The 20,702-nt window shown below is 43.9% G+C and overlaps 1 protein-coding gene across 4 annotated transcripts in view; it reads left to right on the top strand.

The window, feature by feature from the left end:
* RAI14 (retinoic acid induced 14) overlaps positions 1-20,702 on the top strand; it is a 155,146-nt gene that overhangs the window by 113,381 nt on the left and 21,063 nt on the right. For 3 of the 4 annotated variants that reach the window (XM_040420997.1, XM_040420995.1, XM_040420994.1), the window contains 8 exons: positions 1,157-1,214; positions 2,991-3,061; positions 8,824-8,930; positions 11,213-11,391; positions 12,511-12,539; positions 13,898-13,987; positions 15,209-15,295; positions 15,601-15,655. In XM_040420997.1, the coding sequence (XP_040276931.1) occupies positions 1,157-1,214; positions 2,991-3,061; positions 8,824-8,930; positions 11,213-11,391; positions 12,511-12,539; positions 13,898-13,987; positions 15,209-15,295; positions 15,601-15,655 (676 nt within the window). The remainder of the gene's footprint in view (positions 1-1,156; positions 1,215-2,990; positions 3,062-8,823; positions 8,931-11,212; positions 11,392-12,510; positions 12,540-13,897; positions 13,988-15,208; positions 15,296-15,600; positions 15,656-20,702) is intronic. The other variant, XM_040420996.1, reaches the window with a different exon arrangement.

The raw sequence follows: 20,702 nt of genomic DNA, 5'->3' as shown, positions 1-20,702 counted from the left end.
ATGCTCTAAGGCTGACCCTTCTCCAAATCTACAAATTCCAGGCGTGTTTGCTGCCCTCAGGAAGCGACTATGTGAAGGTCACCCCCAGCCCGGAGCCCCATACCTGGATATGCTCAGTAACAATGTCCCTTCCCCCTCCACCTTTTTATATTAGGGAATTGCATTTTAAGCAATTGCCAATATTTCTCAGTTGAGCAAACAATGGCAGCGACTAATGGCTCCATGGCACTTTTTATAGATTCAGCCTGCATGTAAATTATACCTAGTGCCTGTACCGTCCTACATCTCCTCTCATGTATCACTGGGCAGATTGATCAGTCAGGAGTCCAGGAAAGCTGGGTGATGGGTGAATAGAATTCTTAAAGTGCTTAGATAAATAAAAATAAAACACAATAATAACCTTGCGTTAAAGGGGTTGTCCGGGATTGGAAAACACTGGACGGTTTCCTCCCAAAACAGCGCCATACCTGTCCATGGACCATGTCTGGTATTGCAGTTGTGCTCCATGGAAGTGAATGGAGCTGAACAGCAATGGCGTGGGCAATCCCTTTAATAGAGGGGGCAGCTGCAAAGAGTGTCTGTCACTCTGGAGGACCCGACACGACCATGCATTAGAGGGACAGCCAATGGAATTCAGTTGCAAGAGTGTAATGCTTTGTTTGCCCTGCGGTAGTGCTGTGAAGAAACCAAGCACCTGCCTCTGGGTTCTCCCACAGATCATCGCCGGGGGTCTAAGTCTTGTAAATCAGGGAAACCTTGTTATAGAAAAAAAAAAAGAGGGAAGTCCTCGTTCAGGACCTTTATGTATTCCCCACAGTGTAGAGCGGCTACAAAGAGCGTCCTTTCCTCTGGAGGACCCAACACATCCATGTTCCATTTGATTTGAATAAGAAGTATGTAGTACTTCCTTTCTCCTGTGGGGGTGCTGTAGAGAAATTGAATACTCGCTGCCAGGTTCCAGATTACAGCTGATTGCTGGGGGCTCCAGGAGCAGGACGTTCTGTGATCAGCTTATCATCAGGGGACCCTTCTAACAAGAGGGGCTGTCCAAGAGGAGAACCCCTTTAACAATGTAACTCATTTTGGAGGGAGGGTTATTTCTGTAAATTTTCCCTTGTCTGTAGATGTTGCTGAAATAATGTGATTATTTTTGCAGGCTAAATGTCCGACTGAATGCACAGACAATCTCGGGAGGACCTGCGTGCATTACGCAGGTAGGTTACCTTACAGGTGGCAGTACTTATGGTGAAGTACTATATGCACAACAGGATGTGATGTTGGTACCTTATGACATTGCATCCCATCACACCCCGCAGCGGGCCTGTAGTGGGGTGCAATCAATTAGACGGCTGCCCCCCATTCCCCTGGGCATACCGCCGTCATGGCTACCAGAGGATGTGCTCATATAGGAAGTCCTTATACATATGTCTCGCTGCTGGGAGTCTGCGACAGTGTATCAGCTTAGGTAATCCCCCTATAGTTACAATGTATCAGCCTGGATTGTCTAGAATGGACTCAATTGTAGCAAATCCTCATACGTTAAAAGTGAGGTTTAAACGAGTTTCCAATCACTGACAGCAAGCAGAGACCTTGAATTTTAGGAAACAGAAAGTTTTCTGAAACACTTTACATTTTAAAGTGTTTGCACTTTGTTTACATAAAATTGGGAAACCCCATACCCAGACATTTGGGAACCTGTCCGCCTCCATTCTGCCCTGATACGCCCTTAAAAACATCCGATGACCACATTTGCCCAAACACCACCCCTTTAAAGTCTGTTTCATGTGACATTTGGGAGGTATGCGAAACCCCTTAAATTACTCTTTAAGAATCTCTGGCCCCTGTTTACCTACGCTAGAGGGTTAGATGGTTAGCTCTTAAAGGGGTTTTCTGACTTTTTTTATACTGATGACCTATCCTCGGGAACCCGGCCGATCAGCTGTTTGAGGAGACCACAGCGCCGTACATTGTATAGTGGCCGTGCTGGGTATCTCAGCTCAGCCCCATTCACTTGAATGGGACTAAACCGCACCTAGGCCATGTGATTGATCAACATGACGTCACTAAACTAGGGCAAGCCGCGAGCGTCGCTGCCTCCGCAAATAGCTGATCTGCGGGGGTCCCAGGTGTCAGACCCCCACCAATCAAATACTGATGACCTATCCAAAGAATAGGTCATCAGTATAAAAAAGTCACAATACCCTGACCTCTTCTTAGCATAGATCCAGGGCCGGTGGCCCTGGGCAAAATCTAAAGTGGGGCCCCAAATCTTGTAATAACGTACCAACAACACAGTCACATTCCGTCGATTCCGGCCCTCCCTCACAGATTTATACCCCATAAAGCCCCTCACATGCCCCCTGTTAAACTGCTGAAAATATATTGAAAACCACAGTAGTAGTTTCCCACACATTATACATTCATATATATCAGAGGTCTCATTATATATATATTTTTGTAGTAATTGCATATTTATTTTGTGCCATACATTTTTTTACAATTACAAAAAAATATATAAAATGATACTTCTGCTGTATATGAATACCTAATATATGAGAAACTACAATGAGGTTTTTCTGCAGCAGTTTAACATTGAGCTCTACAGCTCAGTGGTTAATGTTCTTGCCTTTAATGTAGATGGTTGTGAGTTCAAATCCTGGCAGATACATTTCAGAAATAGAGGCTAAATAGGACTTAACTACACATTCCCAAGCATACTGACACCTCGTAGCTGATCGTTAAGGTGGGAGGTGTCAGACCCTCCACCGATCTGATATTGATGACCTCATCCAATATTATAGTCCCGGAAGACCCCTTTAAGGCGCAGTTTGCTTTTTAAAATGGAATATAGAGGCCAACAAAGTCTTGGATGGTCGCCTGTCCTTGTGATCTACGGGTCGGTGGTCACCTGGTCAATCAATATTGGAGAAAGCACAGGAATCCGCGTGAGTCCACGTATAATAATATATAATTCTCGTCTTTTTTTCCAGCGGTTGGCGGCTCCGTCCCTGCGCTGCAGCTCTTGTGTGAACACAAATGCCTTCTCAACGTCAAGGATTCGGTAAGAACCTCCTCTGGTTACACTATAGACATAACAGATCTGATCTGAGCTGAGTCTTGTTGCAAGCTGAGGTATAGCCATTTAAAGCTGTTGTCCACTCCCTTTATATTGATGGCCTGTCCTCAATGGAGGTCCTACACCCTGCACCCTGCTGTTCCGCCATAGCAGTAGGACAAGAACTACACAGTCACCGGAGCTGAGTACTGCAGCACTACTCCAACTAAAGTGAAGGAAAGTGACATGGATGACCTCTCCATTCAGAGGATATAGGACCCCCCTTCTCATGATTACTGGGGGGTCTTAGTGGATCTAGGGGTGATAAGTTGTCATTCTGGGACAAACCCTTAAATTAAAGGACTGAATATGTATTACAAAGAAGGTCCACCAGAGCCAGAGCAGGGGAACATTCATAGGGAGGTGGATGAGACAGCTTCTATAAAGGGGTTCTCTGCTTTGGACAATCCTTACTAGAAGGGTTCTTTGACAGCAGTCTGATCACAAAGTGTCCTTCTGCTGAAACTCCCAGTAATCAGGTAGGGAAACCTTGCAGTAAGTGTTCAGATTCCCTGCAGCGCCTCCACAGGAGAAATTAAGTATTACACTGTGTCCATTCATATCAATCCGTTGCCTGTGTAAATACAGGTCAGGACGGGTCCTCCAGAGAGAGAGACGTTCTTTGTAACGGCCCTGACCAAGAGATGAGAATCCTGAACAGATGACCCACCTCTTTGTTAGCCCAGAGTTCGCTTAGGCTACATTCACATGAAAAACTGCCATTTTCAGAACCAATCGCAGTCTATGGGAATATTCCCATGGTCTTTTTTTTTTTTTTTTTTTATGGGCAGTAAATAGCGGGACATGTCCTATTTTTGGCCATTTCCACATCCAGACCCACCCATTGAAATCAACATTTTTAACTGTCATTTAGACCGAGAGTGTACCCGTCTAATGTTCGTAAAAAATTGGTATACTAGTAAAAATGGTCTTTTAGGGGGTTAAAAAAAAATCACCTCATCCACTTACACACACAGGGACAGTCGTTTTTCACTTGATGCTGAAGGACCTAGGCTCCCAGCGCAGGTCCTTTAGCATCAAGTGAAGAACGACTGTCCCTGTGTGTGTAAGTGGATGAGGTGGGTAATATTTGTAACACATGCAGATCTGGGGGGCATTAACGGGGGCATTATTAGTACTTGGAGCCACTAATGGGGCATTCCTTATGCTGTGGGAGCACTATGGGGGCCATTTGTCACGGATGGTGTACAGGAAACAAGACAATACCATATAAACAATGTCTCTCTAGATCCACAACTAAGGAACAAAGGGAGACCCCTGCAATAGACCTGCCGCTCTCCCTCACTGCTCAGCCTATGCGAACACCCCAAAGGTGGATGGCCGCATATCCACGTTCCTCGGCTATCTATTACCTGAAGACCCTACAATAGTGAAGGGACACGACCACCGGCTCCCTACACTGACACGGAGGGAGTCAGGGTCACCTGGATCCAGAAAAGACAAAATCATAAATACATAAACAGCACTTATCTTGCAAACGAATGACGACTGACGACTGGGAACAGGGAACTGGGAACTGCATGCACACACACTCCAGGAAGTTCTATCAGCCGCACACTACTGCATTATGGGGAGGAACTTAAAGGGTAGCGATCAGTCTAACTGCATGACAGCTGAGATAGACTAACGAGATGAGAAACTAAACCAAAACAAAGAAATTCAAGGAGGAGGATCTGAGAAGCTCCTGTGAGCGCTTCTCAGCTGTCTGGCTGTGACACTATTATTCACACTGGGAGCACTATGGGGGCCATTATTCACACTGGGAGTACTGTGGGGGCCATGTGATGTCCAGGGGGCAGTATGAAGGGCATTATGTATACTGTAAGGGCCCTTCAGGGGTTGGCATTAGTCTTGAGTGAATCAAGCTTCGGATCATAGATCCGAAATAGATTTGTTAAAAAACTTTGGTTTTAAAGGGGTATTCCCATCTGAGAAAATGGGGGCATATCATTAGGATATGTCCCCATTGTCTGATAGGTGCGGGTCCCACACCTATATCGAGAACGGAGTGTGGAAGGTGGTGGCCAGAGGACCCCGAATTTCCCTGGGTCCGGCCACCACCAAGCACTCTCCACATAGAAGTGAATCGGAGCGCCCCATGTTGGGTGGTGAATGGGAGCGCAGCCAGCGCTCGACTATTTTCGGCGACCCCATAGAAATGAATGGAGGGCGGCTGCGCATGCGCAGTGCACCCTCCATAACTTTTAGGGCTCTATTCTCTGTGTAGGTGCGGGTCCCAGAGGTGGGACCTGCACCTATCAAACATTGGGGGCATATCCTAGCGATATGCCCCCATTGTCTGAGATGGGAAAACCCCTTTAATGCTGTTTCCATACAGCATTAAAATGTATTAGCAAAATTTGTATCAGCTGAAGTCTTGCGAGACTTTGGTGAATTCATTCGATATTCCTATCTGCGTCTTTAAAAGCATTTTAAATTAGGAATCTGAAGTCGGGTTTGGTACCTAGGTACCAGCCTGTACCAAAATCTCTGATTAATTCACCGAAGTCTCGACGATATGAATTCTGCTTACGCGCAGCCCATGATCCGAAGCTCGATTCGCTCAAGACTAGTTGGCATATAAAAAAAAAATAATAATCTAGTGAAATTCACACATTTTTAATGAGCAGAAAATGGATGCAAAAGCCATGAAAAACAGCGTGTCCGTTTTTAATGGCCCGTTTTTTCACTGTTGTCTGAATGTAGCCTAATAGGGTGAATGGAAATGTTTTTTTTCTAAGCTGGACACCATGGTAGTTTTTGAATCCCAGGTATATTCACCATTCCCTACATCATTGTATGGACGCGCACATGTGTCACCTCCACCCCCTCTCTCCGGCTATTATATAATGGTGCAGGGTCGCTGTGTACTACGGGATTATGTCCTTCATATTGGATTTAGGAACGAGTTCTGAAAGAAATCAGCTAAAAATCTCCTGGCCTACATTTCTGTAATCTCCTCACTGTTTCCTACTCTGGTATAAAAAAAAAAAAATCTATGATAAATTAATGGGAACGATGGTGATGCTGTGTGAAGCAGGGCAAGGTCCATACTATCATACATGCCATAGCGATGATCATATGTGCTTTATAAGTAAGCCCTCAGAGCTGCAGGTCACTGGCTAGAATCTTAGGGTAATCACACTGGTAATCATCTGATCGCTTCACATGTGGCAGCTGAAACACCATCCCCAGCTCATGCTGCAGTGGCCACTATAGGGTAAATGTGGTATTGCATGTTCCCCATTCAAATGTATGAATGCCAAGTCCTCCAGAGAGGCTCTTGCTAAAACACTCCAATATTAAAATTGCAGCACCTAGAAGGACAGGCTGTAAGGTTATGAAAATAGATGAAGTAGCAGGTGCCGCTAAGATCTGCAGATGATCAATTTTCAACCACCTAGCTCCCATCGGTGGAATGTCGGAGGGGCATAAAAGCCAGTTTGAAAGCAGAGTTTAACCACATGAAACTTAAAAAATCTGATTAGGTTATGTGAGATGATAGTGCGATGCCTCCTGTTCATCAACTTGACAGTTATCACCACTTGTCACAAGCTTGACCTGAGAGGCCTTGGTTTATCACTCCATCAGATTGCTACGCCCCGAGGCCGAGATGTCAGCACTGGTCAACGTTGTGTGTCCCGGTGGTTGGGAGAACAATGAGGAACTGGAATGATAGCAAGAGGAGAACCTGATTAGAAGAATGGCGCGTAGTGATTCATCCTGTACTGCAAGTGAAACTGTCACATCCCAAGCCTAGGGCGGCAAATAGTGTCTACTGAAACAATCACAAGGCATCTTCATGACATTGGGCTACGAGCCGGATGTCTAGCTATAGGTGTTACACTGACCTCACATCACCGCTCTCAAAGGCTATCATGGTACACAACAAGACAGCAACGGAGGCTGGAATGGAGGTCCATCCTCCAGCAATGTGTCCCACTTTTGTCCTAGATCCAATGGTAGCCAGAGGTTGGTCTGGAGACCACGTGAACAACGCCATGAAGAGGCCTTCAGAAGGGAACGTCACACCGCTCCTACTCCCAGGATTATGGTGTGGGGTGACATAATGTATGGTACCTGGACCCCTCTAGTCTTCATTTCAGGTACACCAACAGCTCGGCGTTACATTGATTTTGTCGTGGATCCAGTGGTACGGCCATTTCTCCGAAGTGTCCCAGGAGCCATTTTTCAACAGAACAATGCCAGCCACAAGTATGCTAGTGCTACTGTGAGCAGCCTGCGTGGCCTTAACAAGCTGCCATGGCCTGAAGCATCTCCGGACTTGTCTCCCATTGAGCACATCTGGGACTTCATTAGTCGGCAATTGCAAAGTGAGCTGCCAGCAGGGGATCTTGATGATTTACGTGCCCAAGTGCATTTAGCAGAACATTCCTCAGACAATCATTAATAACCTCATTGATAACAGGCCAAGGCGTGGAAGTGCAGGTATTACTGCACATGGTGCTCATACTCCATACTGAAAAAATTCAGAGGTTTTGAATATTTACTTTTCTTTTTTTCATCATTTGCATATCATTAACATATCTATCCATTAAGTGATTTCCGTAATTCCATGACTTTTTTCTTCTTGGTGTTATAATTTTTGTGTTAGAGTGTAGAATAGAAGGGTCCTAAGCACGAGACTGACCTCCATAAATGTCTACATGCTCAGTTTCCGAATAGTTTGAAGTAATTCTATATGGGATTAATAAAACACCTCCTGTAAATTATAAGGTTGTGAGCATAGACATTTAATAGGTCACTGTCACTGTCCTTTCACACAATTTCATTTCATAGAGAATGGTGTAACTAGCAAATTTCTAAATCACTTCCTTTAAAAAAAAATCTGCCTGCACCCACCTGAAAAAAAGCTGTACACTCATGGCCACTAGGGGTCTCACTTCTGCTTAAACTGCAGTCCACTTCCTGTTGTCAGGCAAGATCCGTCTCTAGTAACATAGAAGACGGCTAAGAGGAAGTGGGGGGGGGGGGGTGTCAGTGCTAGCTGAGATCCTGAGCTAAATAGAAAAGCTACTTCTACACAAGCTCCCGTGTGTCTGTGTGATCTCTCCCCCATTATCAGCTTTCTGAGCTCCCTAGGACAAAACAAGCATAGTGGGAAGTAAGGGAAGTGAGATCACTGGAGTACACTGCTGGCAGATTCCATAGAAGGGAGATGCCCCCTGCTTCTGAGAGAAATTCATCTAGCTGTGCAAGTGAAACAAGGAATAATATGACTGAGGAAGATATTAGGGAAGCCCAGAAAAGACCTGCTCCTTGTTGGATTTTGGTTATTACATGACTAGGAGCGAAGCAGAGAGAAATAAAGAGGGATTTCCTTGCGGAAGTGGATGTGTGGCAGGAGGGTTGAAGATGTAACCGCCTCCATGCTGAATACAAGCACCATTTAGGGCAGGCTGTATTCAGTAGACGGGGGTCCTAACGAGTCCTTATGGAATGGTGTTCACATCATTGGAGCCTGTATTTTGCTAACAGTGACTCTGGTAACATCCCCCCCCCCCCCCCCCCCCCCCCCCCCCCCCCCCCCCCCCCCCCCCCCCCCCCCCCAGCACAGGAGAATAATACAATTACATAATAGTGCAGATAACTAACTCCAAACTGGACGATCACTTTATGACGTTTTCTTATTTTTCTTAAACTATGGCATTTGTTTTTCATTGCAGGATGGTCACACGCCTCTGCTCATTTCTGTTCTACAAGGCCACGTGGAGGCGTGCAAGTGCCTCTTAGATCACAAGGCTGACGCAAATACGACAGATAAAAATGGAAAGTAAGTATATCTATCTCCTATCTATCTCCTATCTATCTATCTATCTATCTATTATCTATCTATCTATCTATCTATCACATTCTGTTGTTTTGTGTGTACCTCTCCTCTTGCTGATAAGGACTCGGTCCCTGGTTACACATACACATTGTCTCATATAATAGGAATGATCCCCTGGGGCATGTGGTGCACTCTGAGTGTTGTCGGAGGTCTGAGCTGGGAAGGTCCTACTTTTAGGATGGATTGAAAAGCATTTCATAATAGTTCTCTGACTGCAGGTCTCATATGTCTTGGGAGGTGTTTATGTAAATGTTTTATAACCTTGAGTTAAGTATGAATTTACAAGGAAGAAAATGTGATCCTGGTGAAATATCCAGAGTATAAATAGAGCATGAAAAAAGAAGGAAAGAGCAAAAAATATGACAAAACAAGGATTTTGTGGAAAAACAAGACCTGTACATAGAAAATATAATTACTGCATACCTATCTATCATCTATCTGTCTGCCTGTCTATCTATCCGACCATCTATCATCTATCTGTCTGCATCTGACTGCACGACTCGTATATCATGGGGGTTGTTTTTGCATTTCTTTAACCTTGAGTTACAAAGGAAGAAAATGTGATCCCAGTGAAATATCAAGGATATAAATAGAACATGAAAAGGGAGGAAAATAACATAATATACAACAGAACAAGGATTATGCGAAAACAAGTCCTGAAGGGTGAAAGGGTGGTGGACCCGCTTTATTCAGCCCAACACAATGAGGCCTTTATCTATCTATCTCATATCTATCTATATATTATCTATTATCTATCTATCTATTTATATATCTATATATTTATCTATATATCTCTCTATTATTTATCAATTATCTATATCTATCTATCTATCTATCTATCTATCTATCTATCTAATATTTATAAAATTATCTATTTCTCCCTATATAATATCTATGTGACTATACATCAATTCTCTCTCTCTGTCCTGGCCCTTTTCTCTAGGGTGACAAATAGTTGTTGAAACTTCATTTTACTTAAAGGGGTTGTTCATCCCGGAGCCCATCAGGCCGACCCTCCAGCGTGGCTGGACTTGCAGAGGGTTGCACACTTGGCTGCTCCTCGCTGCCGGTTCCGGCTCCTTCACTCCACTGCTGCTCTTCGATCTCCCTGTGTCAACATCCGGTTTGACACAGGTCACATGGGCGCTGCAGCAGCTATGTGTCCTCCATGTGTCACGTGACCCAGTGACATGACTCATGGGAGACGTGTCACCGCTGTGGCAATAAAAGGGGTGGGTCTTGTGAGAGGGGTGGAGCCTCTCCGTAGAGTCAGATTTGCTATATCCTTCTCCAAAAACCGGTATAAGTTACAGCTGACGTCTACACCGGGAACCACCTGTGGGAACACCGATCTTTATAAATCTTCCCCAATCTGTGATGTAGTAATCTGGACTCCTGTCAATGATTTCCACTGTTGTTTGGTAGAAGATCCCCCAAACCAACCCAAAAGCCCCAAGTCAAAGGATCTTATCTAATGTGAATGGGACCATGCAGCAGTTCCCTGTACAGCCGGGGGCTGGGAGCAATAAACCGCCTCTGCAGCCCCATCACACTCCGGATCGGTGGGGGTTCTGGCAGTCAGACCCCCACCAGTCATAAAGTAATGGCACAATTGGCCAAGCTGATCACACTGGAATACCTACTGATCAGCTGCATCTGTGATGGAAATCTATCAGCAAGCATTCCTCCACAGGGAAAATGAGGCATTACACTGATTTTGCAGTCCTTTCTCCATAGATATGAAGTTGCTGGCAAATTAATAGGATGCAGCAAGAAAAGTGTATAACTGTTGTGACACAGTGAGGGGAATGGTCTGGGAAAACAGGTATTTTCCTCCCAGCGTGTGCTGCTGTGCTGATTTGCAGCCAGGTGGAGTCAAATACTGGACTGGATTTTAATTGCCGGTCCAGGTTTTTGGCAGCACCTGGCTGTCCTTAAATAGGCAGCTGGGCTCATTTTTCTCAAGTGTGAAAAAACACTGAAGTTTTGCGTTAAGAACTTGTCTTTTGCCTCTGTACTGAGTCCGCTTACCCTATCTACCAGAGCGAAACCCCACACTGTGTATGGCCAAGATAACTGGAATAGTCAGATCTGATTGATTCCAGTCATAACTAGATGATATGGAGCACTTGACATTCCAGGCCACTCTAATCAATCATGGCTGACATGAGGAATGGGGTAAGTCTAGGACTATATGACTAACCTTTCTATCTTGTATCAATCAGGACTCCTCTGATGTTAGCATGCGAAGCCGGACACTTCAACATGGTGGATGCCTTGGTGCAGAGAGGAGCCAGCCTATCAGTATCAGAGGCCCTGGGCCACGATGCCCTCCATTACGCCAGATTGTCAGGAAACCCACACATTCTCAGCCTCCTTCTTTCAAAGACAAGCCAAGAACACGGTATGTCCTCTATGGTAGTGGTTTTCAACCTTTTCACGCCAAGTAACCGCTAGTGACAAGAAGTTAGAATCGAGTATCCCCATGGAAGCGAACAGTGACAAATGTTAACAAAATACGACTATTCTCACTCATAAGGCTATTCTCACCCATAGGCTCTATTCTGAGCCTCCGTCAGCAGTTCCTTCAGATTTGACAGAGAGAGTAGTACAGCATACAGCACTAATCTTCCTGTGAAAATGACAGACACCACATTAGGACCCATGATGGATGACTATGACTTTTTAAATTACATTTTGCACTAACAAACCTACAGGAGAATACAGCATATCTCTTACATCCAGCGATATCTCCTCTCATATACATGTTCTCCTTCCTCATCTTCTCCATTCGAACCAGACCGCCATGATGACTTCTTTTAGCCATGTCTCGTCTCTGCAGAGTTTGCCACACAGACACCTTACTTTCCAACTTTTCCATCATCCCCCCCCACCTTTTGTACACCCCATCCTGTTGTCCCCCATTATGGCCACCCCCTGAGGACAGCAAATACAGAGAGGCCCTAGCAACCAACAATGAAACATTGCTGGCTTCTAGGGCAGTTCAACATACCGCCTCACCCTGGGTTACGTGTAGCGCAGGTTGAGAACCACAGCTCTGTAGTATTTAGAAAGAAGGTTTTCCCCCAGGGGTTGTACAGGATTGTAACGATAAGGCTACTTGCTTCTGAAAACAGTGCCACACAGGTCCGCAGGATGTGTGTGGTATTGCAGCTCGGTCCTATACAGTTTAGTGTCGCTTAAGTGCAATACCATACACAACCTGTGGACATCTGTGGCGCTGTTTTTCTAATTCTGATCAAGCCCTTAAAAAAATATCCTCCATAATTAACTAGGGGGGAAGGGGGGGGGGGCAACTACCAATAGGGCCACAACCTTTATAGTCCTGATAAGCAGTCTGCCAATATATCCAACATGAAAGATGGACAAGTAGGTCTACCATTCATGAGTCTGGAAAAGCATGGTGACAACCGGTAGAAGAAGAAGCTGTAATGACTGCCATATTGAAATGTAGACAGCTTGCTAAATCCGGTTTACGTGTTTTTTGTCTTTCTTTATACAGGAATGAAAAGTCCGACCAAGCCATTACAGGTACGGGAGTTACATGTCTTCTCCCTTCCTTGCCCTATGTCATCCTTCGTTAGCTATAAGCAGTATTAACCCATCGTATACAAAAACCGTAGATGGGGAGCTCATTAAGCACTGAACCAAGTGATTATCACTGGATGGAGAGACAATAGGCTCTCCCCTTGAAGGCCAAGGATTGACGTTGACCTTTATTGCTTGTAGACAGAGCAAATTAATTGCAGTAACCTTAGACATGGTGACATACTGTCTGCCATGCCCCATGTAGGTTACGTCAGAGGAAGGTAACCTCCATCTAAACATGAAAATTTTGCAATGCTCCAGAATCCATATGTGTAGTAAGGGTCTGAGGTCTTGTTCTCCAAAGTTCTTCCTCCAAATGTCTCATTGAACTTGTTGGTGTTTGGTCTCATTTCTCAAATAACAAGCCGATTCCTTCAGCATGTTCCCTGGGTTCTCCTCCCTTTTCCTTCCTATCCATCAGGGTCCCCTGAAATTTTGATGACCCTTCTGCTTTCTGTTGGGTATGAAAAGATATTTACAGAGAGAGACACAAGCAAAGACCACTAGGTTAGATTTCCCAAGCCTACGCAGATGGAAACTGAGATGGAAGGTCCTAGCAGGGCACTACATTAAAATTCCTGCAAAAATGAGTGAAGCTTACACATTGGTTAAGTTACAGTCTTTGATGTCATGCATGTCGAGGCTGGGATTACTGACATCACTGTTTCTGCTGGTACATAATGGAGGTTCCCAGGTAGGATAAGGTGGGGGCACCCATTATATTTTAAATATTATACATTATAATTGCCATCAGTCCCAGGGTTCACAAGATAGTCCAGAAAATGTTCATGCTTTATCATAATTAGCATAAAAGAGGAGTGTTTTGAATATCTAGGGTCCGGTGGGACTTGTAGGGTCACCCCATCAGGAGGCCATCGTTTGCAGACCTTTCTATTACAGTATCTCCGTGGATCATCACAATCTTTAAATTGTAACTTATGATATTAAAAGTTGATCTTAATGTAATCTAAGCTTAATCTGTGGTCAATTCATGAATAATTTCCAATGATAATGTCAGAAGCCCTGACTCTTTCCCGCCTGGTTTAGTAGAACATATAGATGATGTCTCTCTCTCTATATATATATATATATATATATATATATATTGCATGTAGATGATGTCTTTAGATTGCATGTGTGAAGCATTCCCTAGGAAGGAGTCTTCACCTTCTTCCTCTGTAGGGTAGGTCTACTGTATGATATCCTCCGTAGTCGTAGTCGTGTACCTTTGTAGATAAGTCTTGCTCGGTTTCTACTAACCCAACTAACAGCTCCATTTTTCTGGCCTATAAAACTTCCAGCATGATCAAGTCACTAGGTTAAGCTCAGACAGAAGTGGAACACCCAAAAAACGCAAAGCTCCGCCACCTCCTCCTCTCAGCCCTCTACAGGTAACCGTGACATATACATGTTGTGTGTGTTTTCCACAAATCTGACGTGTTACAATGTGCAAGAAAGTTCATGTTTAGAGGGAACACTCCCAAAAGTAGTATGTAATCACCCCCCCCCATCGCCAAACCTTTTTTTTTGTAAGAAATGCCTCTTCTCTGTTGTCCCTATGAGAGCACTTCCAGCTCTGCTCCCTGGTGGGTCAGTGTTGTCTTAGGGGCATTGTATGAATCCATTGGATGTCAATGTGACCATTGATGTGGATGGAGAAATGTAAGTCAGAAGAGTTGTCGTGGTCAAAACAGAATGGAGGGTTTTCCCACTGACAACACTTCTGCCCTACGCTCGGATGGTTCATTATTGTCTTAGGGACATTGTATTGATCCATATCTCAAGCCACATCTAGTCCGTTGTGGATTGGGAATTGACCCTCTGACAAATGTGAATCATAAAAAGATGGGTGGGGAAGATCTGTCATGGTCAATGCAAGTGTCTCTCTACTCCCCGGACTCCCTACACTCCCCCTGATCAACAGAAGAGCTGCAGCCCTCCACGTCCTCTAACACAGCGCCATACGTACTGTCGTGGCTGTGACTGGTACTGCAGCACACAGTGTGACTGAGCTGCAGTATCAGGCACAACCACAATCGTATGCACACGGGGCTGTGCCTGGGTAAACAATGAAGGGAACGTGGCCCTCACGGGAGCACCGTGGCCTTATCAGTTAGCTTATCACCAGAGGTTTCTAGAGTCAGACCCCCACCAATCAAATACTAAGAATAGTCCATTAAATAAAACCCCTTTAAGGGGCCCTTACCCCTAATATCTGGTTTATGCCCCATAGGGTGGGGCTTCAACATCCTTTAGTATGAAAATGATCTTGATGGGGATACTCACCCTTCCAGTCTTTTGTTGGTGGGTTAGTCATGAAGTAGGTGGGGGATAGAACATCTTGCAGATGATGGAAGCAGTGACAGGAGGAGTGCGTTGATCTTGTGGAAGCCAGTGACCACATCACTCAGAGGTTTGGGAAAGGAAGGGCAAGACTGGGCACAGTGTCCTGATGTCAGAAGGTAAGAAGCTAGTAGTGCTACTTGCAGAAAAAAAAAACTAGGTCCAATGTCAGGCCCCTTAGACATCTACGACGCTAGAGTTCCAAAAATACCCCCTCCGTCAGCGATGTATGTGAGTTTGGTACAATTTAAAAAACTTTGTCATTACAGCTCAGCGATTTATCATCCCCGTTGTCATCAACATCAACCCCACTATCAGCCAAAGAAGAGGTCTTCTTCTCTGAACATAGCGGCAAGGTAATGTGTCTGATGTGTAAGAGCGTAACACCGCTCAAAACCTAAAAACACTGGACTTCAAGGGATCATGTCATGAGTAACGTAATTTTTTTTATTCAGAAATCATACAGTACATGACAATCTCTTTCTAACAAAGCCAGAACCGGCCCTGTACCTCACATGGATCCAGAGATCTCCACATTCATTGCTCTAAATGATCTTCTAAATTTTTATGGATTATACAAAGCCAATATTATTTTTGGCCTACAGCTTTAGAATGCTATGGCTGCATGTTGCTCATGTTTTATTGTCTTGTGTTTTCTCAGAATGAAAATTCACCCTTCAGTCGAGAGTACAGAGACAGGCTGAGTGACAGCACTGGTAAGTCTCCGTGCCTGGCAATGGAGCTGTATCCATTGAGTTATTTCCATTATATTATTATTTATATTATTAATATATTATATTATTTATAATGATATCTTGGGGCCCAGCCTGTCATAGGCCATATATACATATATATATATATATATATATATATATACAGTACAGACCAAAAGTTTGGACACACCTTCTCATTCAAAGGGTTTTCTTTATTTTCATGACTATGGAGGCATCAAAACTATGAATTAACACATGTGGAATTATATTCATAACAAACAAGTGTGAAACAACTGAAAATATGTAATATTCTAGGTTCTTCAAAGTAGCCACCTTTGGCTTTGATTACTGCTTTGCACACTCTTGGCATTCTCTTGATGAGCTTCAAGAGGTAGTCCCCTGAAATGGTCTTCACTTCACAGGTGTGCCCTGTCAGGTTTAATAAGTGGGATTTCTTGCCTTATAAATGGGGTTGGGACCATCAGTTGCGTTGAGGAGAAGTCAGGTGGATACACAGCTGATAGTCCTACTGAATAGACTGTTAGAATTTGTATTATGGCAAGAAAAAAGCAGCTAAGTAAAGAAAAACGAGTGGCCATCATTACTTTAAGAAATGAAGGTCAGTCAGTCAGCCGAAAAATTGGGAAAACTTTGAAAGTAAGGGCTATTTGACCATGAAGGAGAGTGATGGGGTGCTGCGCCAGATGACCTGGCCTCCACAGTCACCAGACCTGAACCCAATCGAGATGGTTTGGGGTGAGCTGGACGGCAGAGTGAAGGCAAAAGGGCCAACAAGTGCTAAGCATCTCTGGGAACTCCTTCGACTGTTGGAAGACCATTTCAGGGGACTACCTCTTGAAGCTCATCAAGAGAATGCCAAGAGTGTGCAAAGCAGTAATCAAAGCAAAAGGTGGCTACTTTGAAGAACCTAGAATATGACATATTTTCAGTTGTTTCAGACTTGTTTGTTATGTATATAATTCCACATGTGTTAATTCATAGTTTTGATGCCTTCATAGTCATGAAAATAAAGAAAACTCTTTGAATGAGAAGGTGTGTCCAAACTTTTGGTCTGTACTGTATATATATTTCTCAGTATGTAAATACATGACCATTAAATATAGAGATTCCTAATGACCTTTAGCATACAGGCTTTAGCTACTAGAGAAGGGTCGTTGATCCAGGGAGTTATTCTGATGCCTTATTGGAGTCGGGAAGGAATTTTTTCCCCTTTAAGTGGGGAAAATTGACTTCTACCTCACAGGGTTTTTTGCCTTCCTTTGGATCAACTTGCAGGATAACAGGCTGAACTGGATGGACAAATGTCTTTTTTCGGCCTTATATACTATGTTACTATGTTACAAATGACACTAGGATCAAAATTTCTAGGTGCAATCTTTGGGGTGTATATTTGGTACTAAGTAGAAGTGAGGTGGGAGGAGGGAGCTGCAAAAAAAAGGGACCGCGTTCCTACGCGCTGTAAAACGCTCAACAGGCAAGAACCAATGCTTCCCTATGGGCATGGTTCTCACCTGAGCGTTTTACAGCGCGTACAAACGCGCTGTAAAACGCCATACGCTCCAAGAAGTACAGGAGCTTCTTTGGGGCGTATGGTCGCGCGTTCCCGTACATAGACTTCCGGGAACGCGCGACTATGGGCGTTGCTTGTTGCCGGAGCCGCGTCTGTAAACGCGCGATACAATCGCGCATACAGAGCGCTCCTTCGGTACGCTCAGGTGTGAACCCAGACTCAAGAGGACTGATACTAGAACTTTTCTTCATGTTATCACGCTTCTCACCAATCACATATTGTTACTGTTAGATCTCTCCTTGAGAGCCTCCAGTGACCCCAGGGGACTGATGCTTTGTCATGTTATCACCCCTCTAACCAATCAGAACCAGTTACAGTCATGTCTCCACAGTACAGCCCCCAGTGACCCTAAGGGGACTGATACAGAAACTTTTCTTCATTACCCCTCTAACCAATCACAACCAGCTACATGCATGTCTTCTCGTACAGCCTGTAGTGACCCCAAGGGACGGATACAGGAACTTTTCATCATGTTATCACAGCTCTAACCAATCACAGTCAGTTACAGGGATGTCTTCCCATACAACCTGCAGTGACCCCAGGGGGACTGATACAGGAACTTTTCATCATATTATCACCACTCTAACCAGTCACAACAAGCTACAGTCATGTCTCCTCTTGACAGCCTCCAGTGACCCCAGGGGACTGACACAGGAACGTTTCTTCATGTTATCATCCCTCTTACCAATCACATTCTGTTACTGTGAGCTTTCTCCTGTGCAGCCTCCAGTGACTCCAAAGGGATGGGTTACATGAACTTTCCTTCATGTTATCATCCCCTTAACCAGTGAGAGGGGACATGTGCTCTCTGTCACATTTGCAGGAGGTTTTTTTTTCTACTAAAAGGGTAAGAAGATGAGCAGTTTCATATCTAATCACCCCTTCACCCAATGAGGGCATCTCTCAACTCCCTAACCACGCAAATGTCCATAGGTATAAGCGACATGTATGAATTCTGCACATCCTGAACTTTTAGTTAAATGGTGAGCTTATTTGGCTCAGACATTTATTCACAAACATGAATTTGTACACGGGTTTTAAAAAAAAGCTTACATAAAATCGATCATAAGTGCAAAGCGCTGGGTGGAATTCACAATGTACGATGTCTACATTCAGAAAATATATGGTCATTTCTAATTTATAACAGTGTTTAAGTTCATTCTAAAAATGTTTGATGGAGACCAGACTTGGCAAACTGTCCTTTATGGAGGCATTATCATCTTACTTAGTTCTCTAATGGGCCTTTTAATGTATGAAAAATCCACCAGATCCTTAAATTTTCCTTGGCTTAAAGTGGCCAAACTCACTAAAGGGGTGCACATACTTATGACCAAGTAGTGAGGCATGAGTGCAGGTGACTACCTGCAGTTGTCTATTCTGGTTGGTGATGCCGATAAGCAAAAGAGTAAAACAGGAGTTGTGGTCACTCACGTTCTGCTGCTGGGCACATCAGAAGCATCATTAGTGAGTTTTATGAATATTTACAATGGAAGCTTGTGTGTGGAGTTTCCCTTTAACTTCTTCATACTAGGTATGTGAGGGAAGTATGAAGTGGTCTCACTAGCTAAGCCCGCTCTATACTTTGTGAGTAGTGGCTGTGTAATACAGCTAACACCTTCCCTCAATGACCAGGATTGGAGACAACTCCAATCCCAGTCATGTAACCTCTCAGATGCCACATATTCAATGATTGAATCCCCCACAGCAAAATCTCGGGGTTCCTATCTGTTGCTATGGCAGCCTTGGGCCTTGTGAAGGCGCCCAGGACTGGCACAGTAAATTGCCTGTTAATAGGCAGTACAGAGAATCCCCATAGACTGCAATAGTAGACTGATGTAGTTATGGTATTAGTGACTGCAATTTTTATTACCCTGGGGGGACAAAAAAAAAGTTTAAAAAAAAAGAAAGTTACAAATACATTAAAAATTAAGTCACACCCTTCCCAATTTTACATATTTTGCTAAAGTGTATGGAAAAGTCCTGGAAGGGGTGTATATCTCACCCAGGTTCCTTAACTGGTGAGGTAAGTAAAATCCAAAAAGGCTAAAGTGGTTTCAGCAAGGTGAAGGTTGCTGAGACAGTTTTGTTAAATGTTCAAGGGCTGGATTTTATTTGGACTGGGAAGGTAGGTTTGGTAGTGGGACCTCCCTATTCCAGGGCAGATTTTTCCCCTAGCCTGAGGGGTCATCAGGTGTAGCCAGCTGGGATCATTAGGGGGAAATAAAAACACATCCCAAGCTGTCAGTCAGGGGGAGTTATACCTGGAAGAAGTCTGGGAAGCTGGCTGCCTTGCTGGCTGGAGACGCCAGATTCTCTTTGTGTGACCTGCGGTCAATAGCTGAGCTAGGAGCCAACCTGTATTAGTTAGAGCCCAGACAGGCAGGAGTTTATTTTATTTGATTTATGTTTTGTGATGCTGGATCTACATCGTACCCAGTGAATGATAACTGGAGTTGCCTGTAAATTGCCGGTGTGTCATAAAATAAAGCATCAAGTTGGACTTTAATCCTGTTGTCTGCAAACGAATCTGTCACCGCCGCCCTGCACAGTAAATGCCATAACGTGAAAAAAATTGAATAAAAAGTGATCAAAAAGTCGTAAGTACCCCAAAATAGTACCAATAAAAGCACAGCTTGCCCCTCAAAAAAAAAAAAATAAATAAATAACTCTTGCACAGTTCTGTAGACGGAACTCTAAAAAATGTATGGGTATCAATGGCAGAATAGCATTTTTTTGGGGGGGCCACTAAGAATTTTATTCCTCTTTTTGGTATAAAAAGATGATGTTGTTAAAAACTATATCTTGTCCTACAAAAAACAAGCCCTTGTATGACTATGTGAACGGATAAAGTAAAAAAGTTTATGGCTCTTGGAAGGTGGGGAGAAAAAAAAACGAAAACGCAAAAGGGAAAATTGGTCTTCTACTGAAGAGGGTTTAATAAAATCTGATAAAAACACAAAACATAGAACCGCCCTATAGGGAATCACGCAGACTTCTCCTGTTATGTTATATTTCTCCATTACATATCTTTTAATTGAGCCACAGTTTACCAGATTAATTTGTGGTACCGTAATCACAGTGCTGTGAAAAAGTATTCACCCCCTGCTAGATGCCCCCTGTGATAGCACGTACGGTACTGCATGTGGCTGTGGATTTTAGAACTTGAGGGAACAGGTCAGATTGTCGTCCTATCGGTGTAGACAGAATAACCTGCCCTCCATCCAGTCCTGTCATGTTAACTCGAGCAAGTTATGTGGCTGACAAGTCGTGACAACTCGCCTACATTTACCGGTAATACACTGTAAGTGATTTCCTTTGAAATTGCAAAAAAAAAAATTTTGTAAATAGGTTTCATGGTTTTACGTTAACTATTTATTGCATAGAAAAATTTATTGTATGTACTTTGTGTTTCTGTTCGTCAACATTTTTAAGATCATCTCTCTGCTGGTTTGCTACAAT

The sequence above is a fragment of the Bufo bufo genome, chromosome 2 (assembly GCF_905171765.1).
Source record: "Bufo bufo chromosome 2, aBufBuf1.1, whole genome shotgun sequence".
Classification (NCBI taxonomy): domain Eukaryota; kingdom Metazoa; phylum Chordata; class Amphibia; order Anura; family Bufonidae; genus Bufo; species Bufo bufo.
The sequence above is the reverse complement of the archived record's forward strand: the minus strand, read 5'-3'. Positions and strand labels throughout refer to the sequence as shown.